Genomic DNA, 21,669 nt, shown 5'->3' with positions numbered 1-21,669 from the left:
TATTTCCTTAATAGGCTACAGAGAGCTGGTTTCCTCCAGCTTTCTTGCTTGCCCCTTGGACAGCCGCTGGCACCACTGCTTCAACGGCTTAGATGTGGGCAGAGACCCTGTCTCGTGCTGTCAGCTTGTGGCTCATCAAAGTAATTTCGATTATGCGGATCCGGTGTTTCTGACCATGGCTGGCTCACTGTTTTTGAGAGGTGCTTGGAGACCCAGGCCTCCCTTCACCAGTGTCAGGGCTGAGGACAGCTGTGTCTGCAGAGGTGAGACCATTGCAACTGGTTTGCTTGGCAATAGTTCCAAGCAGGAATTTGCTTTTAAAAAGAGAAGTTATTTGGGTCACAATATAACTTTCTCCCTTGCCTCAAATAATCCTGTCTAACAAGCAAATCTGTAAATATTTTAGGAACCCTGCTGCCTTGTTGCACTGAGCGTATTTTTAGTCTTTGTAGCTGTTACAGTAACACTGCTTCGTTTATATACTTATTTGGTAGTGTATAGCAGCCCTTTGGGTGGAAACACTGTCCAGATGTGCTGGGTAGGACAGTCGGGGCTGCTCAGTGTGGATGAGATGGAAGATCGTAGAGTGACAGAGCAGAGGAAGCCCCTGAGTTGTGTCTGGTGACAACTGCAGCCCTTCAGCAGGCCAGCCCCAGAGCTGCGCACGGCTTGCGGAACTCTGTGCTGCCCCAGACATAAGCTCTGTTTTGCGCTATAAATCGTTTGAGCAGTTTGGTGCTAAATCATTCTTTAAACCAAACTTCAGCATCATCAGCTTGGTACAGCTAGCACAAAGCAACCAGGTGCTGGAACTCATCCGGCGGCTCTTTGAAAGCTGCTGGGGTTCCTGCCAGTGGTATGGATGGGGCTGCAGAAGGCGCTCCGAGTGTAAATTAACACTGACACTGCCTTTGGAATCTGGTGTGGTGGAGCAAGCTTTCTTGTTAGAAGGAAATGTGGGAAGTATAAAGGGTGTGAGTAGCTGTTAATGGTTTTAAAAGAGTTGGTGTTTTAGTATCACCTTGTGCAGAGATAATTTCCTGGCACGTAACTTTAACATAAATTATGTGAGCACAGTGTGGGAGTAGAGCTGGGCATGTTGGTTCTGCTGGGTGGCTCTGTAGAAGGGAAGGAAGGAAGGCAGGCAGGCAGGCACAGCGGTGTTCTCACTGCTGTCTGAACCATGGGCACTGGCTGGGGTGCATCCCTACTCTGAGGCAAACGTCAACTCAAACCTCACTCAAAGGGCTTTGCCCAAGTTGCGCTGCCTTGTCTTTGTCACGAGCAAAGAGCAGACAGACAACTGTGGCAGCTTAGTTGACGTATGGTGGCTACTTTGTGGACCTGGGCTCTGTGATCAGTCATGGTCTGCCCGGAGGGGCTCCAGCCATGAAGAAGCACCTGCAGCTCACAGAAAGGCAGGGCGAGAGAGACCACGAGCAACTGATGAGGTAGGTGAGGTTCTCAGGGACACGGTTTAGGGGTGAACTTGGTAGTGCTAGGTCAATGGTTGCACTTGATGATTTTAAAGGTCTTTTCCAACCAAAATGATTCTATGATTCTGTTACTGCAAGTGCCTGTGCCTGTGTGGAGGAAGCGGGGTCAGGTACCCCCGGTCTTGTCTGATAGATGATCATCCAGCCTTCCCTTAAAAACTGCCAGTCACAGAGATGGTCTCCCAATAGTTTAATCCAGGGCTTGTATTTCATTATCATTAGAAACTTGGTCAAAGGTAAAACTGTTTCTCTTGAAATCGAGCTGATTATTTCTAGTCCTGTCTTGCCATTGGCTTATGCAAAATGATCCTCTCTAGTCCTCAAACTTTTTCTGCAGTGCTTCTGCCCAGCCCCATTTTGTACTTGTGTTTTCCAGTCCTCCCAAGTGTTGTACTTTGCTCTGGCCTTGGTTGAAATGCATCCTGAAGATTCTGGACAGCTTCTCTCTTTTATTGAAACTGCAGTCTAATCCAGTACTCCAAGGTGGTTGAAATCTCTCCAGTTCAACATCTTCCAGAACTCTTATAAGTACATGCTCTGTTCCTCATCCAGATCATGAAACAGTTTAATGGCATCAAGCTCAGGATGGAGCCATGTGGAATCATTTTTGCAATGCCTGCCCCTGTGACAGTGAGCTAGTCTTTCCAAACATCGGGTTGCGCTGGCTGCATTCAGGTCACGTTTGCTTGTTGTTTTGCTGGGAGCATCAGCCCCTTCACCCTCTGGGCTGGAGTGGGCCGGGCAGGGCTCTCCAATGGTGGGCAGGCATCCTGGAGCTGGCACGGCTTCCGGGCTGCTCCTTGGAACACAGCTGGTCCAGGTGCTCAGCAGCATCACCAAGCAGCAACTGCGGTATTTGCTGAGAATCCCACCTCCTCTTCTACATCGTCCTGGTGCTAATGGTAATGAGAAAGGCTGCTAGAAATGTCTGTGTTGGGAGTTGAGCCATTCCCACTGCTGTCCTCATCCCTCTGGGACCCTTTGCAGAGGCTTCTTCCAGCAGTTCTTCATCAACAATGCTTTCAACCCGGAAGGGGAAGGAATCAGATACTTGTGTTTAATTCATACGCACAGCGCAGGATGCAGGCACTTTGCGAATGTCTGAGTTGGGTGTGTGGGTCTGGCCAGAGAGGCTTGTTGTGAGCCTGACTCCTCACAGCTATCTCGGCTGCGGTGGCCTCAGAAGACACAGCACCTCTCGCACAGGGGAGCAGAGCTATGACTTACTTAATCATGGCCCACGGAGTTGCGGGGGGAGCCTGTGCCAGCTCTGGGAGCAGCGGGATCCCGGCTGGCTGAGGTGGGCTGGTCTGGTTCCCGTGCTGCCACCCATGCAGTGCAGCTCCAGCTCCCTCCCTCGCACGGGCTCCTCTCTGGGATCGCTCTTCTCCTCCGTGTTCTGCTGTGCCAAGGAACCCGGTGATATCCCGCTGCGCTGGCTGCTGTGGGCAGTGGGAGAGTCTTAATGCCTTGCCGAGAGGTTTTCCTGGACCTGGTTGCCATCCCATCCCACCTCACCCACTTGTGGCTTTGGAGCACAGTTTCTCCTGTCAAGCTGTTGTCTTTGCAATGTGAGAGCTGAGGAGCTACATTTCCAGCTTGCTGTGTCACAGGGAGCTGATCTGCTCCTGTTTGCTCTCTCCAGCCCAAAGCCAGGCTCCTACCCCCCGACAGCCTCTCCTTGTGCCCTCAGCTGCTTCATGCAGCCTTGTCCTGAGCAGCACCAGCAGTCCAGCCCTCTCCATCTGGTCCTGAGCCTCCTGGGTGAGAACCAAGAGTCCATCCAAAGGGTGAGAGAAGGGGTGACGTGGAAGAGTGGCCTCAAAAAGGGTCCCAACTGGGCACAACACCCAAAGCTATGGCAGGGCTTTATCAGCAGCACCATGGCCAGGAGGGGTGAGGCTCATGTTGGGGTGTTTGGATCAGCAGCACAGAGACATGCACAGCTGCTCCTGGCCTCAGTCACTCAGTGGCACGTACAGAGCTTTTTCCATTTCATTTCTGCAGGTGGGAGCTTTGATTTCCCTTGCAGGCTCTCAGCTTCCTTAGCAAGGGTTTACTCCTGCTTTTCATTACTGTACCAGACGTACTTGATCTAATGGCTTCTACAGGTGGTGTGGGGTACAAGAGGGTCTGTCCGTGGTTGTCAGCTGTCATCCAGAGTCAGAGTTAATCCAGGAAAACAGTAAAAATCAGTAATGTATATTGCATTCCTCTAGTCCATACGCTTTCTATTAGGTGATCTGCCATCCTTCTTAGCACAGAAACAAAACGCTGCCGATGGCAGTCAGCGTTTCTGACTGAAAAGCAAGGGTTGGTCGTGCCTGGAAATCCGATCTTGGCTCTCACATTCCTGGACACAGTGTCTATGCAGGGAATAGTCTCCCACCTTTAAATCCAGGCAGCAGATGCTGGCCATGTGCTCAGGCCCTGCCTGTGAGCCCAGGAGCTTCTGCAGTGGCCGACGTGCCGGGCCAGGGGCCGTGCTGGGGTGGTGCAGCCCAGCATGTCCTTGTGTCGGGGTCTTGCACGGTAATGAGGTACAGTTAATTCTTCTGAGAAAGAGGATTTTGACTTTTTTTTTCTCAGTAATCCCGTGAAGAAATTCCTCTAGATCCTCAGTGTCAAGAGGGTTACAGTATTCTTAAAACAATAAAAAGAAAGTGAAACATTCAGCTTTCTTAAGTAATCCCTATCTTCAATCACCCCTACGCTTTAGTGGCTCGAGAACAACAGTTCAGTAATAAATGTTATACAAGGCAAACTCTGGTGGTAATTATGTGCAGATGAAGAAGTGGAAAAGACATTAATATCTAGGTGTGACTGCACATGGTAAGCATGGCCCAGGCCCTTTAAGTTGTCTTGAGCAGGCTGAGGCTGTGCTGTGTGAGATGGAGCTGCAAAAAGAAAGGGTTGCCCTGTCCAGCTCCTGCTGCCAGAAAAAAAAAAGGGTCCAGAAAGCTCTGCTTTTGGTGCCATTAGGTCACTAGCTTGCAGGGCTAATTCTGACCTTTTTTTTTAATTTTTTCCTTACTTTTGCAGAGAATGTGATCAATGGGCAGGACTACGAGGTGATGATGCAGATCGACTGTGAAGTGATGGACACCAGGATCCTCCACATCAAAAGTTCATCTGTCCCTCCTTACCTCCGAGAGCAGCGCAGAAATCACACCAACACCTTCTACAGCTCATCTCCCTCGGTCCCAGAGATGCCTCACACCCTGAGGGCGATTGTCAAATCCCTGCAGTAGCTCCTGCGATCCCGGCATGGCCCCTGCACCTGAAATGCAGCAGCTCCTGCTGCCAGACTGAGCCCCTGCACTGGTGGCTCCGTGGGGCTCCTGGCATACGGCACAGACCCCACTTAGCCCGTTCCTGTGCCTGACCCTTGCCGCAGGCTGTGTCCTGCCTGGGACTCATACAGCTCTGCTGGGGACAGGCCGGGTGACCCGCAGCGCGGTGTCCGGTGCCGGGTGCTGCACGCTGCTGCAGCCTGCTGTCTGCATCAGCAGCCTGGCGCTGGCACTGGGGGGGTACGGGCCATTCTTGCTACTTATGCACTGTCCAAATTTGTGGTGTTTTGTTGGTTTGGTTTGGGTTTTGTTTTTTTTGATCCCTGTTAAACCTTCTCCCGAGGTGGGGTGCTGAGCACTGGGGTCCTGCTGGTGTCTTCTCCAGCCCATGCGGCCACATGGCAAAAGCTGGGGCTTGGCCCAAGGGTGGTGATTAAGTGCAGCACAGGCATTTCTAAAGATTATACTGCTGTTCTTTTTAGTTCCTTATTTATTTTTGTTTGTTTGTTTTTTCCCTTCCCCCCCCCGTTTTTTCCTGTTTTCCTGTTTTTCCTTTTTTTCCCCCTCTTTTTTTTCTCCTTCTTTTTTTTTTTTCCCCCCCCCTTTTTTCTTTTATTTTTCCTTTTTCCTCCTCCCTGTTTTTTGTTTGGCTTTTAAGTGTTTTTTTGGTCATATTTAATGCTTTTCACAGCTGACAGCCTATGGAGCAGCACAGCCTGTTTCAGCTCAGTGGGACACAGCCACAGCACCTTCCTTCTGAAACACGGACACACAGACACATGTTGACAGCCGCGCAGCCCCTCTCTGCCCTGCAGCACCACCAGCCACCCCTCATGCAACAGAGGCGCGTTCCGTTCGCCCCCAGCACCAACCCGCTGGCTATGGCTCTTGCTGCCATTCCCAAGCCCACTCAGAGCTCTGGGAACCGATGCCCGGTTTGTCAGCCAAGCCCCAGCTGAACTGGGCCGAGGGCCTCCAGCGCATGGTGCGCTGTGGTGCTCAGCTGGGATGAGACGCCAGTGGAGCGTTGGCCTTTCCTAATGACTTCCGCATGTTACACTATTTTTTTTCCCCTTTACAGTTAGCACAGAAGAGGATGGGCTCCAGTTTGCCAGCCAACTGCCTTTCCTCCATTGTCTGAACCACTGACTGATGATGTATTTTTTTTTACTTTTACTATTATTAATATAATTATTATTATTTGTGTGTGCCTGTTCAGAGAGAAAAGTTGATCCTGCAACAGGACAAACAGCTCAGAGGAGGAGGATGAGAAGCAATCCAGCCTTTGCAACACTATGGAAAAGCTTTGCCCTTTGCCACGTAGTCAGGGTGAGCTGCACAGGCCCCCGGCCCCTCGGCACTCACGCTGCTGGGAAGCAGCCGCACTCGGCGAGGGGTTTGGCCGCGCTCCTTGCACCAGTTCTGTTTTCCTGGCCCCGGCCCCACCTGACTGTGGGCCAGCGCGCACAATAGTCAAAAATAAAAACCCTGGCGGTGCCCCAGCCAGAGGCACGCAGCTCTCCCGGCTGCTCTGGGTGGGTGTTTGCTGCTGGGGAGGGGACCCAGGGGTGGTGGCTGAGAGTGGCACAGCGTGGCATGTTGGTAAGGGCTGCTGCCAAGGGCTCAGGGACTGCAGTGGCACCATGTCCCCAGCCGGCACCTATGGGTACTGGTGGTGGAGGGCACCCCTCGTCCTGGGTAGTTCTGTTTTTTCCCTAACACTGATGGCAATAAAATGGTTCTTTTATTTATTAATACTTAGTTATTATTATTTTGCTTGTTAATACTGTTTTACTTAAGCAAATGGCACTCCCTGAACCAACCAAAATAACCCTGTGCACCCAGAGGGTGAACCAGACCCAAAGAAGGCCCCAAACAGCTGCACCGGTACTTGATCTTTTATTATGGACAGCAGGTAAATACAAGATTCTGCTGGGTGAAGGACAGGGGCAATGCCGCAGCGAGGGGTTCCCGAAAGCCAACAGGAGACACAGCAGGAGCTGGAGTGGCAGCAGGATGGGGAGCAAGGGCTCCCCCAGCCCTGAGGGCCCCCCCAGCCCCACAGCTCCCTGACCAGGCAACCCCACACCTGGCTGAGCAGAGCCTTCACCCAGCAAATGCCATAGGGGACTGTTTCAGGTTACAAAATGAACAAACAAAAGCCATCTACACGCATTTACAATGTCCCCCTCCTGCTGCCAGATAGCCCCAGATGGGAGTCAGGGCTGGGGGTGTGCCCAGCCTCCCAGAGCAGGTTGCAAAGGGCAGAGTTGCGGCCAGAGGGGACAGTCCTCAGCATAAGTGCCAGCACCAGGGGCTGCCAGAGCTGCACTCTCAGCCCCATTGTACAGCAGGATCTCCGAAGGGCCTGCTGGCCATCGGCTGTGATGATGGTCCTGAGAGATGGGACATCCCCATGGGACACGCACGCCCTCCATCAGGGCAGACGGACATCAGTATCCTGCTGCGATCTGGTGCCTGCAGCAGAAAGGCCAGCTTCGCACCAGGTTCTGGGGCTCCTGCTGACCATCTTTGGCTAAAAACCTCATCAGGAGAGCAGCATCTCAGCCACCTCCTCCTCTACAGGCGGGAGAGCCAGGTCTGCCCTCCAAAACCCTCCCCACGGGAAGGAAAAAAAGTAAAGTTACAGCAAAAACAAAGGGGGGGGTTCTGGCGTGGGGATTGATCTACAATCCACCATAAAAAAAGAGCTTGAAACAAAACGTATCATTTACTCTTTGATTTGTACAAAATAACAATAAAAATAATAATAAAAGGTGCTGGTGGCCCCTGGCTTGCAGTGCCCCACTGTGGCAGGGTGGGTCTCAGTAGGCAAAGATGACATGGTAGGTGACTTGATGCCCATTGTCCCAGGCATAGAGCAGGCGATCCTTAGGGTTATAGTCTATCTGCGTGGTGTAGGCATACTCATTCTCAAAGAGCAGCCGAGGGATGATCTGTGTGTTGGTATGTGTGTCAAAGGCATAGGAGATGTTGGCATTCCTCTTGTTGTAGCTGTCAACTGCATACAGGACCCCGCAGATGACAAAGCAGTTCCCGTAGAAGTTCTTCCGCAGCCCCGTCCGCCACGTTGTCTCCTTCTGGGTGCTGAGGTCGGCTGCGTTCAGCTTGCTCAGCACAATCACCTCCTGGTTGAAGCCCTCATAGCTGATGGCCGGGTAGATGATCCACAGGCCGTTCTCATCTACAGCAAAGTCCACGTCCGAATGGCCTCGCCACCGCCACGGGGTGGACTCCTCATAGGCCACGTCGTGCAGCATGGCCCAGGCGGCCACGTACCGCTGCTTAAGGTCGTATTTGATGATGTTGCGTGTGAAGGCTCGGTTGTAGTAGAAGGAACCATTGTAGACAACGTGTCCTGTCCCAATCCAGCTGTATGGGAGCTTGTAGGAGTTGCTCCAGCGACCTGCGGGGTGGAGACACCTTGTTGGTGAGACCTTCCCTTTGCTTTCGCAGAATCACAGAATGGTTGGGGCTGGAAGGGACCTCTGGAGATCATCTAGTCCAACCCACCTGCTAAAGCATGTTCACCTAGAGCTTTGGGGTTGGTGGCCCTGCTGCCAGCACCCCCTGCCCCCAGTCCTGCCTGCACTCCCTGCCTGGCCACAGCCACAAGCTGGCGTGGTGACAAGCATGTCCAGTGCCACCACAGGCAGCCTGACCTGCCCCATGCTCTGAACCCCACACACCAGGTACAGGTGTCCAAGGGGGGCAGGTCCCCCACAGTGCGGCTTCCCAGGGAATGGGGACGCTACTTGGACCAGCCAAGCGATGGCCGGCACAGCATCGGGGATGACGCAAGCCCACCTTGCTTGAAGTTGTCCAGGTTCCTGAACTCCACCAGCGTGTTACCGTAGTAGTAGTTGGTGACGTAGATCCGCTCCTCCCTGGCCAGGGGGTCCTTCATCCAGGCCCCCTCGTTGCGTCCATAGGTGTTCTGGGTGGTGGGCCCTGAGATGGTGGACAGCGTGTCCTTGCAGCGCCCTGCACAGGCAGAGAAAGGCTTGTAAGGCCCAAGTAAGGGTGGCCATGTTCTCCCTGATCCTGCTGGGAGTGTGCGGGCATCACCCCCACTCCAGCCCCACCAGCAGGTACCCCCGCTGCCTCGGCCTGGGCTCAGCCTCACAAGGCCTAGCAGCTCCGGCCAGATTCTGCAAACATCCCCGACAGCCTCAGCCATGTCCCTGTCCCAGCAGAGGCTGCTGCCTGTCTTGGGTCCATCCCCAGGGAGGCCTCTTTCTCCCCTGCCCAGCCCTTCAAACTAGGAGGAGGTTACAGTAGGTTCCAGAGTTAACAGATGAGTAAAGCTGGTGCCCCAGTAAAGTGCTATCCAGCCACCACCTCCATGACACATTCCACCTGTGACCAAATCAAGGTGTTCTACGCTCAGCCCCCCCGCATACAGCTGGATCGGTGCAGGACACGCAGGTACTCACCAATTATGTTCCTGATGTCCTCCTCCTCCAGTGCCTGCTTTGGTGTGGCAGGGATGGTGGGGCTGACTGGTGTGGCAGGGGTGCTCGCCTGTTCCCACGCTCCTGGGCTGCTCTCCAGGGAAGGGCTCATTGTCATGTCCCTCAAGGTCCCAGCAGTCGTGGCCATGGCAGGGCTGGGGACAGCAGTGGTGGCTGTGGGCAGGCTCTCCGTAGCTGTGGCCATGCTCTCTGTGGCTGTGGCCATCACTGTGCTGGCCAAGGCTGCTGGTAGCTGTGAGGTCCCCTCCTCTGCCAGCCCCAGCAGGGCAGTCGTGGTCTCTGGGGTGGGGGTCAGCCGGCTCACAGCAGTGGGGTCCAGGGTGGGGCCCATGGAGGTGGCAGGGGACAGAGGCACGGTGGCCGTGGCGGCAGTGTCGGCAGCTGGCGGGGTGGTGGCGTCGCTGCCAGGCATGGGTGGCCATCCCACCGGGGAGGGCTTCCTCATGCCCTTGCCAGCCCTGGGGCTGGGCCTCAGGAGCTGGTCCTCGATCAGCAGGTCCACCGTGTTGTCCCCGCTGAACAGCTCGTCTGCTGCCAAACACAGGCACAGGCATCAGCTCCACAGCAAGAGGGAGCAGGTCCCCTAAGGCCCCTCTCTGCCTGCCCCACTGCTCTGGCTCCTCTGCCTGCATCTCCAGACTTTCTCATACTAAATCCATGCAATTGTCCTCTTAATTTGCAGCCAGAAAAGAGCTGCACAATGAGCAGGGGTTGATGGTGCTCACATTAGGAGGTCGGTGAGACCTCATCACATCCATGTCCACCATCTCAGGCCGAGTGGAGTGGGAGGTGATGGAGAGTGACTGCACCCTGCCAGCTCCCAGAGATGGGGCAGGATGGAGACAGCTGCAGCGCCCAGGCAGATCCCACCCACCCAACCCAGCTGCCAAAGCAGGAGCATCGTGGGGACCACTCAGGTTTCCAGCCAACATGGGTGCCCTGTGCTCCTCCTCGTCTCAGGGGTCTCATGAGCCAGCCACAGCTCCGAGCTGCCTCCACCACCCCAGCCTCCCGGGATGCCACACAAACCTCCCGGGATGCCATCAGGCAGCCGGATTTGCAGGAATAACATATGTAATAAACCTGCATTTACTTCTGGAAAAGTGTTGGTGCTGGGCATTTTAAGCCAAAGCAGTGACCTATGTCCTTAGCTCCCAGGAATTTTCCATGTATAACAATGCTGCGCAACTCCCTCCCACAGGCCCCAAAGGCTGCACAGCAGTGAGGTACAGATCCTCCCATCTGTCACCCCCTCCAAGCCCTCCTCCCCGAGGTGACCCCAAACGGGCTTTGCCCATGCATTCCAAGGGGACAAGGCAGGATATGGGGGTTAATGCTGGTTTTACTACAGGATGCAGCCAGTCATCCCACCAGACACGGCTGCAAACCCAACTCACGTTGCTCCTCGATGTCGTTCTCTGACTCGGTGGACTGAGCTTTGTAGTAGGTGACCCCTCGGACGATGGTGGGCTTGGAAGGAGGCCGGCTCCTCACATGCAGCTTCCTCTGCAAGAGCTGCTTGGGCTTCTCATCCTCTGGAGAGAGGTGCAGCTCCGGGAGGGACTCAACAGAGTTGATCTGCTGGGAGATGGTTTCATCTTTCAGGAATCTTTCTTCGTACCTGCCCTGGAAGAGATGCGGGAAGTTGTTACAGGATGGGTCAGAACGGCCAAGTTTTGGGGGACAGGGCAGGTGAGGCTGGCCATCCGAGCACTGGGTAGGATGCTCTGTCCTTCCTCCTTTCTCAAGGTCACCCTCAGCCCAGGGAAATGCTCCAGGACACAGTAGGGGCAGCAGATCAGCAGCATTGCCTCTACTTGACCTTCATGCCAATCTGCAAACCCAGGACCCAGTGCTTAGTAAGGCACCAGCTGTGGGAAGTGGGGTGCAGGATGTGTGAGCAGAGCCAGGGAAACCTGAGGGGGCATTAGAAAGGTACATCCCCGGATACCACCGCTTGCATGTCCACTCACCAGACACCCCCTTGCACACCAGGGACTGGTGCCGGTAGCTGGTCCCTAGAGAACATGCAGCATGCACCCAGCTGTGGTGTAGCAGAGAGGCTGAAGACACCTTCCCAGCAGGGCTGGGAACCCCCAGGACAGGGACTGGGAACCCCCTGGATAGGGACCAGGAACCCCACGCTGAAGCAGCCACCAGCTGCCACAGCTCATGCCTGAAGGATTTCATCTTGTTAAAGGAAATCGGAAAGACAGCCCAAAGGTTGAAGTGCTGCCCGTTTGGCTGAGAAGACAGTCCCAGGGTTCCTTTGCAGCCCTGCTGCAATTAACAGCGAGAAAAGAGGAACACTGGGAAATGAGGTCACTCGGGGTAATAAAAGCCCCACGTTTGCTCTCCTGCCTGGCCAGGCTGGCTCCTCTCCAGCGGGCAGCGGAGCTCCTGCTCAAGTTACGGCCTGGGGAGCTGGGGGCGAGGTGCTGGGAGCGTTTTCGGACACCCTCTGCCATGGGGTACAGACCCCTGAGCACAGCACGCTGGCACATCACAGCCAGTGCCGTTTCCCCATCCACTGACCCCCAGCGTGTCTGGGAGTCCCCCCTTGTCCCCACCAGGTCTCATGGAGCCCACCTCTGCATAGGACACAATGTCTGGTCCTGGTGCCAGGAGGCCCACGTGTGGGCTGTCCTCAGGAGCTGAGCACCCCTCTTTGGAGCTGGAAATGATGCAGCAACTGTTCCCCCTTCCCCAGACACCTCCTCCTGCCCTGAAGGCAGGATGCTCCAGCAGCAACCCAGAGCAACCCAGCATGGTCCAAAGCAGTGTCAGGCCACCCTAGATTGCACCACCGAGGCAGAAAGCGGGTCAGGACACGCTGGGTGAGCCTTTTCCCAAAATACCCCTCTTACCCCTCCAGAAACCATTCCTCTGAGCAGAGGATGTCCCCACGCTGTGAAGACCCCACAGGGACCCCCGTGGTGTGGGGCTGGGCACTGGAGCCAGTGGGACACCCAAATCTCTGCCCGGAGCCAGCCAGGCCCAGGCGCTGGCTGGGGAGGGGTAATTGCCTGAGAGGGAGGGAGGGCGACAGGCTGTCCCTCCACCGAGCCCCCAAGCCCTGCTAATCAAAGGCTCCGCATTTCCCAGCGCTTCCCAGCCGGCCCCACAATGACATCACTCTTTCCGAGCAGCACAGCTGCCACTGACCTCAAAACCCAACAGCCCCGCGGGAAGGAGGGAGGCCGGGGAGCAGCCTGCTCCTCTTTCCTCCTCCATCCTGGCAGCAGCTGGGCTGTGCCGAGAAGCAGGCTGGAGCCGGAGACACAGAAACAGGGTCAGGTGGAGCAGGGAAGAAAATGACCCCAGGCTGGTGGCCTGCTGGTGGCCACATCCAGGGACACCCCCTGGGCTGGCTCCTGGGTTGGTGGTGACCTTGAGCCATGCCACCGTCGGTGTGGCCGTACCTCTGTGTGCATATAGGCAGCCTCAGCGTCCCGCTGCAGCGAGCTCTCAATGTCAGCAAGGCTGTTGGTGATGAGGCGGGAGCAGTTCTCCCTGTCCCTGCGGTGCGGATCCTCCTCCACACTGGCTCCCGCCTGGTTGGCTTCCTGCGAGAAGTTCCTGGACATGCCCTAGGAAAGCAAGAGAGGAGATTTTACCACTCACGTAAAGACAGGGGATGCTCCACAGCCACCAAACTGTTGCTCCACAGCCAGCAAGTGCTGTGCTCCCACCCTGGACTTCTGGGCTTCTCTGTGGAGCTGGGCACTTCAGTTGCTAAGAAAGTGCCCCTGACCCCAGTGGGGTCCAGAAACCCCATCCCTGGTGTGCACATCCCAGACCCACTCTTTGCCATGGGGCCCAAGGAGCAGGAGAGTGGCCTAGAGGTTCTTCAACACCCATCTTCAGCCATGCTCACCAGCTGGTAAAAGGAAGAGAAGACAAGCTTAAGTTCCAGTCTTATGTCTTTGCCTGTACTAGTGAGTTCTCCTCCCATTTATTAATCCCACCTTCCTAGCAGGGTCCCATCCTGGCTGGCCACTGCCTGCTTGATCTCCAAGGCAAGTCCTCAAGGTTGGCATCCCCCTTGTCTGGTTTGGAGCAAGAGAAGCATGAACTTTCCCAGCTGCCTGCCAGCTCCAGATACAACAACACTCCTCAGGGCATTGGGACATGGCTCCGGGCTCTTCTCCCCACCCTGCCCCACTGCCCAGCCATGCAGCTCCTGAATCAGGGACGGCTCCCACTCCCCACCCTTCACTCTCACTAAAGAGAGGGAGAATCTGGGGAGACAGAAAGAACCAGGGACCCTCAGAGAGCTGTCCCGGACCCAGAGGGAGCCGGGGCTGGCTGCAGCTTGTCAGGCAGCCCAGAGCAGGTAAACCCCTTTGCCCTTCACAGGCACACCTTGTCTCCAACGAGTGGTTGCAGTCTCTGCTCATCACTCCTTGGTCTTTTACATCTTAAATGGCAACTGCTTTGAATAGATGGTACATCAATCACTTTTGCACAGAGAGTGGGGGTGGTTCCCCCTGATCTTTAATTTTCAATCTGTCCTGCCATTAATTTCTCCTAAAGCCCACCATGACCTCCATCTGCGACCTCAAAATCGCCAGCTGATGCAACAGCTGCAAGCTAAAGACAAAGCAGAGAAGCTGCCTTGCTGGAGAAGGCACTAGCTCTGCAGACCAAGTGTCCCTTGACTGTCACCTTTTGTATAAAATACCTGGTTATCCTGGAAACAACTCACAAACTTTCTCATGTCTGCAAAAATACCATCCTGAGCTCAGTTAATCCCCAGCCCCCTCCATGGATTATCTGAACTCCCAGTCTCTATCCAGGAATTGTGAGTCTCAGCTTTATCATGCAATTTTAAGGCTGAGTCCAGTAACACAGGGACTCTTCAGCAAGCGTTTGGCTGTAGTAAGAAAAGGAACGGGATCTCATGATGCTCTCCTAGGAGCAGAAGCAGCTTCAACACCCTCCTCCTTTTGGGACAATGGCTGATTCCAACAGCATGGACCCTTATCACTTTTTCAGTGTAATGTTTGGCTTATGTCCTGCTCAGGGATAAAATCTGTCTCCCCTTGAGCAGGGAGGCACCACCACAGCCTGGTCTGTGATTCTGCTTCAGGCTGCTCAGCTGCTTTGCTGGGGAGCAGCTGCCAAAAGCATGCCCACCTGGGAGGCTGATGCTTTGAAGCGATGCCAGGCTCTTGTTCAGCATTTCAGCTGTCTGTTGTATCAGATCCCATGGCTGATGCAGAGTGTGATCCTCCTCTCAAGAGGAATTTACATGCTAAGCCAGCAGCAGGAAGCGTTTCACACCTGCTGCCTGCACTGCCTGCACCAGCTCTGTCCTGCCCCAGCAGCACCAGGGAATCTCCATCTCACCCAGACCTCTCCTGTGCTTCCCCATCCCGTCTGAGTGCCTGCAGGCAGCTTCAGCTGCTTGTTACATGATACTGCAGCCCCTCTTCTAGGAAATTAAAGACCCAAATCTGTGAATCCCCCCCTCTCAGACCTTCACTGCCCCATCTCTGGGCAAACTACTTCAGCCAGACCGAGCTTTCTGCCCTTCTACCTCACTGCAATGGGCTGCGAGCAGAGCAGCTGTGTTGCCAGGTCACCATGATGTGCCCAGACAGACAAGTGCCACCAGCACTGCTGATGCTGAACAGACAGGAACACTTGGGTACCAAAGAGCACAGAGAAGTAACCACTTGTGCCATTTGTCAGTACCCAAACCCCAACGCTGACCTTCCCTTAGCCTGCAAGTCAACCGCGAGCCACGTCTTTGAGGAATCTGCACTCCCCGCTCACCAACTGTGGCCATGCCACTCTAGTCTGACCCGCTTAAAGGTGACAATGTCTATCAGCATCACTTTCAGTCAACTAGTTCCGGTTGCCCAGGGCAGGGCTCAACACGACACCAGACCCAGGGCTACCAGTGCCACTGGAGAACATCCTAAACCACAGGAAGAACGTGGGATTGCAAACAAAAACATTGGTGCTTCGTTATTTTTAGACCTCAAAAGCCCCTTTCCCCTCTTTTGGGTCAATCACTGTGCTTGGAAACCCAGAGTCCCGCAGGCAAGCACACTCCTCTCGGCTGTCTCTTTCCTGACCCCGGGATGGAGCATGCCGTGCCTTCCCGAAACACTTTGCAAGTGGAATTTTGGCTTTATAAATCATCGCCTCTTTGCTCCTGGCTGCAAACGAGTGGGACTGCTCTGCTCCAAAAAGAATGTGGAATTACTGTCCCAGATACAGACCACGGGAGAAAACTCCAGTATTTAATCTGGCAACCTGTTGCTGCATAGCTGAGCAAAGCTCAACAAACTGCAAACCCTACATTGTGCTATCCAAAGAAATATTAAACTGTATGGAAGTGAAAATTATTTCACTGGAAGTCTGCTTTACAAAAAGCAGGAGGTACTTTATCTATGTTTTTAGCAGTGCTGAGGGCTCAGCTCTTTTTAAACACATCCCAATATATAACTTTAACCTTAAGGAATTTGACCTCCTTGGCTACCAGCAGTCCTGGTGAGCGTGTCCCGGTACCAACCCTGAACCGCTCTCCCCCACATCAAGGAGCACAAAAGCACCTGGTTGAGAGCAACTATCTCACCATCACAGACATAAAACTGAGAAGAGGAAAAACTTAACAGCACACTCTTTGGACCCCAAGGAGATGCTGGTCCTGGTGAGGCCACAGCTGGGATCCTGCACCCAGTTTGGGCCACGAGAGATGAGGGAAAGTGAGAGGGTCAGAAGACAGTAGGCACTGCTGTGAGGAACAGTGGAGATCAACTTTGGGGAGCCTGGGCTGGTCTAGTTTGGAGAGTTCGGTCTGGTCTAGCTTGGAGAGTTTAGTCTGGTCTACTTTAGTTTCAGCCAAACAGCTAATCAACATTTCTTCCAAAAGGAATGAGGCTCTGAATGTGCCAAAAGTACCAAGGGATAGACTTGAGGCGAGTCCCACTGAAGGCAACAACCCTGAAGTGGAGCAGGACTTATCTTACCTCCTCGAGCTTTTCCACCCGACCCACAAGTTTGGTTGTGACTGAGTGCAGTTTCAGAAGGTCCAGGCCATAAAAGGCACTTTCCAGCATCTCGACAATGGAGGACAGCTGTAAGGCAAAAGGAGCACACCATCAGTCAGGGGCACTTGCTGCAAAGTGCCTTGCATGGGTTTTACAGCTGAAAAGTCAAGGGTAATGCATGCATCTGAGCACAAGAAGTTTATTAAAATGCCAGTTTTTCCTTATACAGCCCTGCCACATCACTGCTGCAGTCAGGAGCAAAGCATGCAGAGCTTCTGGGGTTCAAGAACATGTTTTGGGTGCTGAGGATTAGTAAGGAGAGTACTGCCCTCCTTGCCAGCTCTGAGCAAGTTCTTTCACACTCCCAAAGGCTTAGCTGCCCTGCTAGTGATGTGACTGGCAACAAACAAACAGCAGCTCACATAAAACTATGTTTGACATCAAACTCTGAGTTCATGCCACCAATTTTTTTTTTTTCCAGTAACAAGAAGAAACTTGTTCAAAAGTTTTAAAATGTTCACAAATGCAAGAGTGAAGCAACTGAGATTCAGTGCCAGCCTGGTAAGACTTTGCTTCCCTAGAGAACAACTTTGTCAGCAGAATGTTGCTGCCTCCTTCAGCCTCCCATTTCAGAGATGCCCTGTATTTAACTCCTCCGCTTCCTGCAGTGGGAAGTGTTGCATCCCTGCATCCTGCCAGCATCAGCCTTTGCTCATCAGTCCTTGGGATCCAGACAGCAATACCCTCGTTCTGCATTTTGCACAGTTCCTGGTGCTCATTTTGCAGAGGACAGATCCAAGCCAGGCACCGGCTGATGGGGTTATCCCCCAGGGCATCCCCTGCCTCAGCTCCCACACGCACCTGCTCTCTCCAGTCCCACATGTCCACACATGTCCCCACACATACAGCATGGTACTGCAAACCTTACAGCCCTGGCAGCTGAGAAGTATTTTCAGTGCATGGGAATTACTACAAGGCAGTGACATTTTCTACCAGCAGCTACAAACTGGTCAACAGAGCTCCATAAACATGGGAGAAGTGCAGGCAGCACTGCTGGCAGCACTCTGAGTTTCCACCCCAGCCTCTGCAGTCACCCTGTGGAGTTGACAGCAAAGGAAAGATTGTTAGGCCAGATAAAATAACAGCATGAAAAGACAAGGGCTGTTTTATGGCTATGCATCCACTTTCCACCGAGGACTGGATGGAGATGACCAATACAATGCACGCAACCTGCCAGACAGCCACTGGAGACATGCACTTTCCCTCCAGGCTGGATAATTTCCATCAATGCACAAAGGCTGCAGACTTTATTAACCAGCTTCAAAATCTTCCTGAACACCGACTTCTTGCACAGATTCTGTGTCCCAGACCTCCAAAACACACACCATGCCTACAACCAAGATCCAATTTCAAAAAAATTGATCTTAGACTGAGCTACCCCTGCCAATACCAAGTTGTCCCTCTCCAAAAGACCATGCTGATGCATGCACCGACTCACTCTGTTTCCTTCCCATTACCCACTGTGGACTTTGGTTCCAACTGTCTGAGGGTCTGTTCATTCCTGTGGGACCTTATCAAAGGCACTGATGGGACTGAAACCTTCAGCTGGGAGGCTCAGTGCAGCTTCATAAAGCACAACAGACAAAGAGCATGATTGACTCTACACGCTTCCTACTGCTGGACCAGGCAAGAAGAGGCTCATCAGACCAGCAAGCAGAGTAAAACCCTAGGGGCTGTTAGGAACCATGAGGTGGTCTTGCCTGTCCCTCCCAGCCCCTGATGAGCACAGGAGCTGCTCCTCACGAGTCACATAAGAGCTGGAGCTGTGTCCTTTCCTGTCTTCTCCTGCGATAGGTGGTTGTTCCCAGTGAGCCCAACCCCAGGAGGGACTCTGTGCTCGGCGAAAAAGGCAGCCTATTTCCACAGCTCCCATGGCTTGACTTTCGCAGCAAAGAAAAACCCCACATGTGTGTATTTGGATAAACCTTGTGAAACCGCTTGGCTGCAGATCCTTGCAAAATGAGCGGGAAGCCTGGGCCAGTTCCTAGAGGACCAGCTTTCACACCACAGCTGGCTGTGAGCAGCTCCCCAGTGGGAAGAGGCAGCTGGAGCCAAGGGCGCAGCTTGCTCTGCTTCTCTCGCTGGCTGATGGGCTCTGGAGGGGATGGGAGAGAGGTGTGAGCTGCTGGTGGGGGACCTCTGCCTGCCTCCAGCCGAGGCACTTCAGGGGTGGCTCTGCCGCCCTGGAGGGTGTTGTCTTCCCAAACCACAGAGAGCTCATGGCTCCTTATCTAAGGCCAGCTGGGACATCTTTGCTTCTCCTGCAGGCAAGGGACCACCAAACAACTCCGGACTGGGACTTCTTCACTGAAATGATGGATTGTCTGCCTGTGCCTGTTTATCTTCCCTAGCTGCAGGGGAGCTTGGACAAGAAGATGCTAACTGTCTGCAGTCAGACAAGATGAAACACATCCTCAAGCTCCAAATTAATTAGAACAAACCCACAGTGGTGGCCCAGGGAGGAAAGCTGCCCCACAGCATCCTGCACACTGCCTGCCTTCCCACCTGAGCTGGGACCAGCAGTACTGCCCCAAGGTACGTCCCATCACCACCCACACAAGTGCCACCAGCACTCAAACTTCTGCTCTGGGGACTCCCCAGGGCTGGATCAAAGCAGAGACCCGTTGGGGAGGATTTCTACTGCCCTACACAGGTAACACACCGGAAAATTCAGTAGGGTCTGATGCCAGCTGCTAGACCAGCAGCAGTAAGCATCCATGAAAGTCATGAGACAAACACTGTCACATTTGGAAAAAAGGTACATGTTACTAAAGAGATAAAATACCAAATAGTGTAGAAGTGGCAGCATTTAAATCAACAAAACCCATCCTGCCATCAGCCAACTGTGTAACACAGCCTCACACTGACGCATCAGTGGCTTTAGGCCCACAGAACCCAAAATAGCTTTTTGCATGGATCCTCAGAAGTTCTTCTGTGCGATGGGAATGAGATCGGGCAGCTGTGGAGCAGAGCAGATCTGTCCCCCCGGGGACACTTAGCGCTGGACAAAGGGCAGGGAGCAGCCCAGTCCCTCCTGGGCTTCCAGCACAGGCAGCCACAGCAGACCCAGGCAGCACAGGATGAATTGAGTGAATCATCGACTGCAGCTGCTCAAAACAATCCCTTAAGCTGAGCTTGATTTTTATACAATACAGGCAGATATAAAAGTAACTATAGGATTTTTTTTTTTTTTTTTTTTTTTTAGGAAAAAAAAGTTTAGGAAAAAGGTTTTATAGAAAACAATCGGAAAGAAAAGGCTTCCGAAGATCTTCCCCTCCCCAAAGACACCTGAATTCAAGCTACTCTCCTACCTTCAGGTCGCTGCTCTCTGCCTCCCGCAGCTTCTTCAGCCTGAAGTCCCCCTCACAAGGGTTGAGGGCCGAGGGGGGGGCCACGCACGCACACTTGCAGCTGGGTCCTGATGTGATAGTTTCCACCGTGTAAAAGTCCTCTGCTCTGAAAGCGCCTTCGTTAATCCTTTGGCAGGCACCACGGCCCAGGGGTCTGACCAGGCATTTACACCGACAGTCGGAGCCTTCAGACACAGCTTTCACCTTGTCGTAGTCACCTAAGAGCTGAGCACAGAGCACTAGCAGTGAGCAAATTCCTCATCCTTGCTTCCCCAGGAAGGGACAAGGACACCCTGGACCTCAAGGTCCAAACGAGGACAATATGGACACCCTGAACCTTGAAGAAACTGGACAGCTCTTCCAAAATCTGCTGTCCAAGAAGTTTTCTAGAGAGTGCAGAGCTTTATGATCCCTACCTACAAGGGGAATACGAACTGGCTTCTTCCAACAGGGTATTTTTTATTCTACTTCGTGTAAAATGGACCTAGTTGCTTTGAATTTTAAATACAAACTGCACCCTGCTGTTTTCTAGTGTTCTGTGTCCAGTAGACCCACTAGGTCACCTGCTACCCTGAGCAAGATTTCTTTACACAGGTAAACATGGTAAGGGTGCGCTGAAAGGGCGACTGAAAGCCTTAAGCAGTGTAACCTGGTGGTGAAACAGTATTTCTGATTAGGCCCATACAATGCCAGGAATTTCCTTTACGGAGATTTGCAGACAGCACTTCTGAAAGCCCAAGCACAAAAATAACTTTGGCGGTATGTTTCCAATAGTCTCCACGTTAGCCATTTCCGAGGGCAGATAATAGCACACAGTCCAATCAGCCAAATCTAACAGAAACCTCCACCGCATCCCGCTGGCGGGGAAAGAGTCTGGATCCCTCCCCTCAGTACACAAAGAGGCTCCACCAATTCCTCTCCCAAGGAGTTCCCTATTTATTAAGTACCCCCTGGGAAACAATAGGATGGAGTCTGTGAACTACTCCCTGTTGTGCTTCAGTGGGTTCACTGTACCCCCGATAACAAAACTCCCTGCAGTTGCACTCACCCAGCACTGCCAGCGAGTGCACAGCATCTCTCAGCACCATCGAGCATGTACATCCAGTATCACCGAGGGTGTGCACAGCATCCCCCGGCTGGGTACCGCAGCACACAGCAGCACCTCCCGCGGTGCGCACAGCCCTGCGCCGTGGGTACCCAGTACCCTCTGAGTTGTCCAGCATCCCCCGAGGTGCCCCGCATCCCCCGTAGATACCTGGGAGAGGATGTTCTCCTGGTTGTCCGCCTCGTCCTGCAGCGGCTCGGCGGAGGGCCCGGCCGTACCGGTGGGGGGAGACTCTGCCCGGCAGCCGGCGCCCAGCACGGCCAGGCAGAGCAGCAACGGCAACGGCCGAGCCATGGGCGGGCGGCGGAGGGGGCCGGGACCAGGGCCAGGACCAAGGCCGGCGCGGAGCCGCCGCTGATCGCTCAGGTGCGGCGCGGCGGGCGGGGCCGGGCTCCCGCCCCGGTCCTCCCTCCCTTTCTCCGGTCTTCCCTCCCTTTCTCCGGTCTTCCCTCCCTCTCTCCGGTTCTCCCTCCCTCTCTCCGGTCCTCCCTCCGCGGCGGGACGGGCCCCCGGGCGGGGCCGAGAGGGCGGCGGGGCGGGGACGGGGCCGCTCCGGGCGGTGCTTCCCACCCGTGGCGGGGGCTTCCCGCAGCCCACCCCTAGCCTGGCGGGGCGGCGGCGGCCGTGCGTGGGCCTGGTGCTCAAGCTGCCTCCGTGGGAAAGGGAGAGCCCTGTCCCGGGGGGAAGGCTGGGGCCAGGAGGGAGTGGGAGGCTGCAGGGACCTGGGCATCATCTGCTCGAAGCAGGTTGTGATGACCTCCTGCACAAAGGGCTTCTCTGGGGGGGCCACCACCCACCTCGCAGCACATCTTCCCAAAATACCTGTATTGCCTTTCTGCACCAAGCAAACCTGCACATCCCACCC

The 21,669-nt window shown here is 54.2% G+C and overlaps 2 protein-coding genes across 4 annotated transcripts in view; one reads left to right on the top strand and one right to left on the bottom strand.

The window, feature by feature from the left end:
- Positions 1-6,544, top strand: part of ATF6 (activating transcription factor 6) — a 75,639-nt gene extending 69,095 nt beyond the window's left edge. For both annotated transcript variants that reach the window (XM_065072315.1, XM_065072314.1), the window contains exon 16: positions 4,539-6,544. In XM_065072315.1, coding sequence (XP_064928387.1) covers positions 4,539-4,747 — 209 coding nt within the window. In that variant the 3' untranslated portion in view covers positions 4,748-6,544. The remainder of the gene's footprint in view (positions 1-4,538) is intronic.
- A 125-nt stretch (positions 6,545-6,669) lies between these two features.
- Positions 6,670-21,289, bottom strand: OLFML2B (olfactomedin like 2B). 2 transcript variants are annotated; one of them, XM_005499014.3, is made up of 8 exons: positions 20,955-21,289; positions 19,661-19,924; positions 16,269-16,376; positions 12,708-12,875; positions 10,683-10,911; positions 9,247-9,816; positions 8,618-8,794; positions 6,670-8,216 (listed from the first exon to the last, which is right to left on the bottom strand). In XM_005499014.3, the coding sequence occupies exons 1-8, from the start codon at positions 21,096-21,098 to the stop codon at positions 7,615-7,617; spliced, it is 2,262 nt and encodes a 753-aa protein (XP_005499071.2). In that variant the 5' UTR covers positions 21,099-21,289; the 3' UTR covers positions 6,670-7,614. The 2 variants fall into 2 exon arrangements, with proteins under 2 accessions (XP_005499071.2, XP_064928385.1); XM_065072313.1 differs by having other exon boundaries at positions 9,247-9,813.
- Positions 21,290-21,669: the final 380 nt, after the last annotated feature.

The sequence above is a fragment of the Columba livia genome, chromosome 8 (assembly GCF_036013475.1).
Source record: "Columba livia isolate bColLiv1 breed racing homer chromosome 8, bColLiv1.pat.W.v2, whole genome shotgun sequence".
Taxonomy (NCBI): domain Eukaryota; kingdom Metazoa; phylum Chordata; class Aves; order Columbiformes; family Columbidae; genus Columba; species Columba livia.
The sequence above is the reverse complement of the archived record's forward strand: the minus strand, read 5'-3'. Positions and strand labels throughout refer to the sequence as shown.

Excerpts from the sequence above, each read along its gene's own strand:
- OLFML2B (XM_005499014.3), bottom strand. The coding sequence starts at position 21,098 with ATGGCTCGGCCGTTGCCGTTGCTGCTCTGCCTGGCCGTGCTGGGCGCC. Across the intron at positions 19,925-20,954 it reads AGGAGAACATCCTCTCCCAG|CTCTTAGGTGACTACGACAA; the intron begins GTATCTACGGGG and ends CTCTGTGCTCAG. Across the intron at positions 12,876-16,268 it reads GGGTGGAAAAGCTCGAGGAG|GGCATGTCCAGGAACTTCTC; the intron begins GTAAGATAAGTC and ends TTGCTTTCCTAG.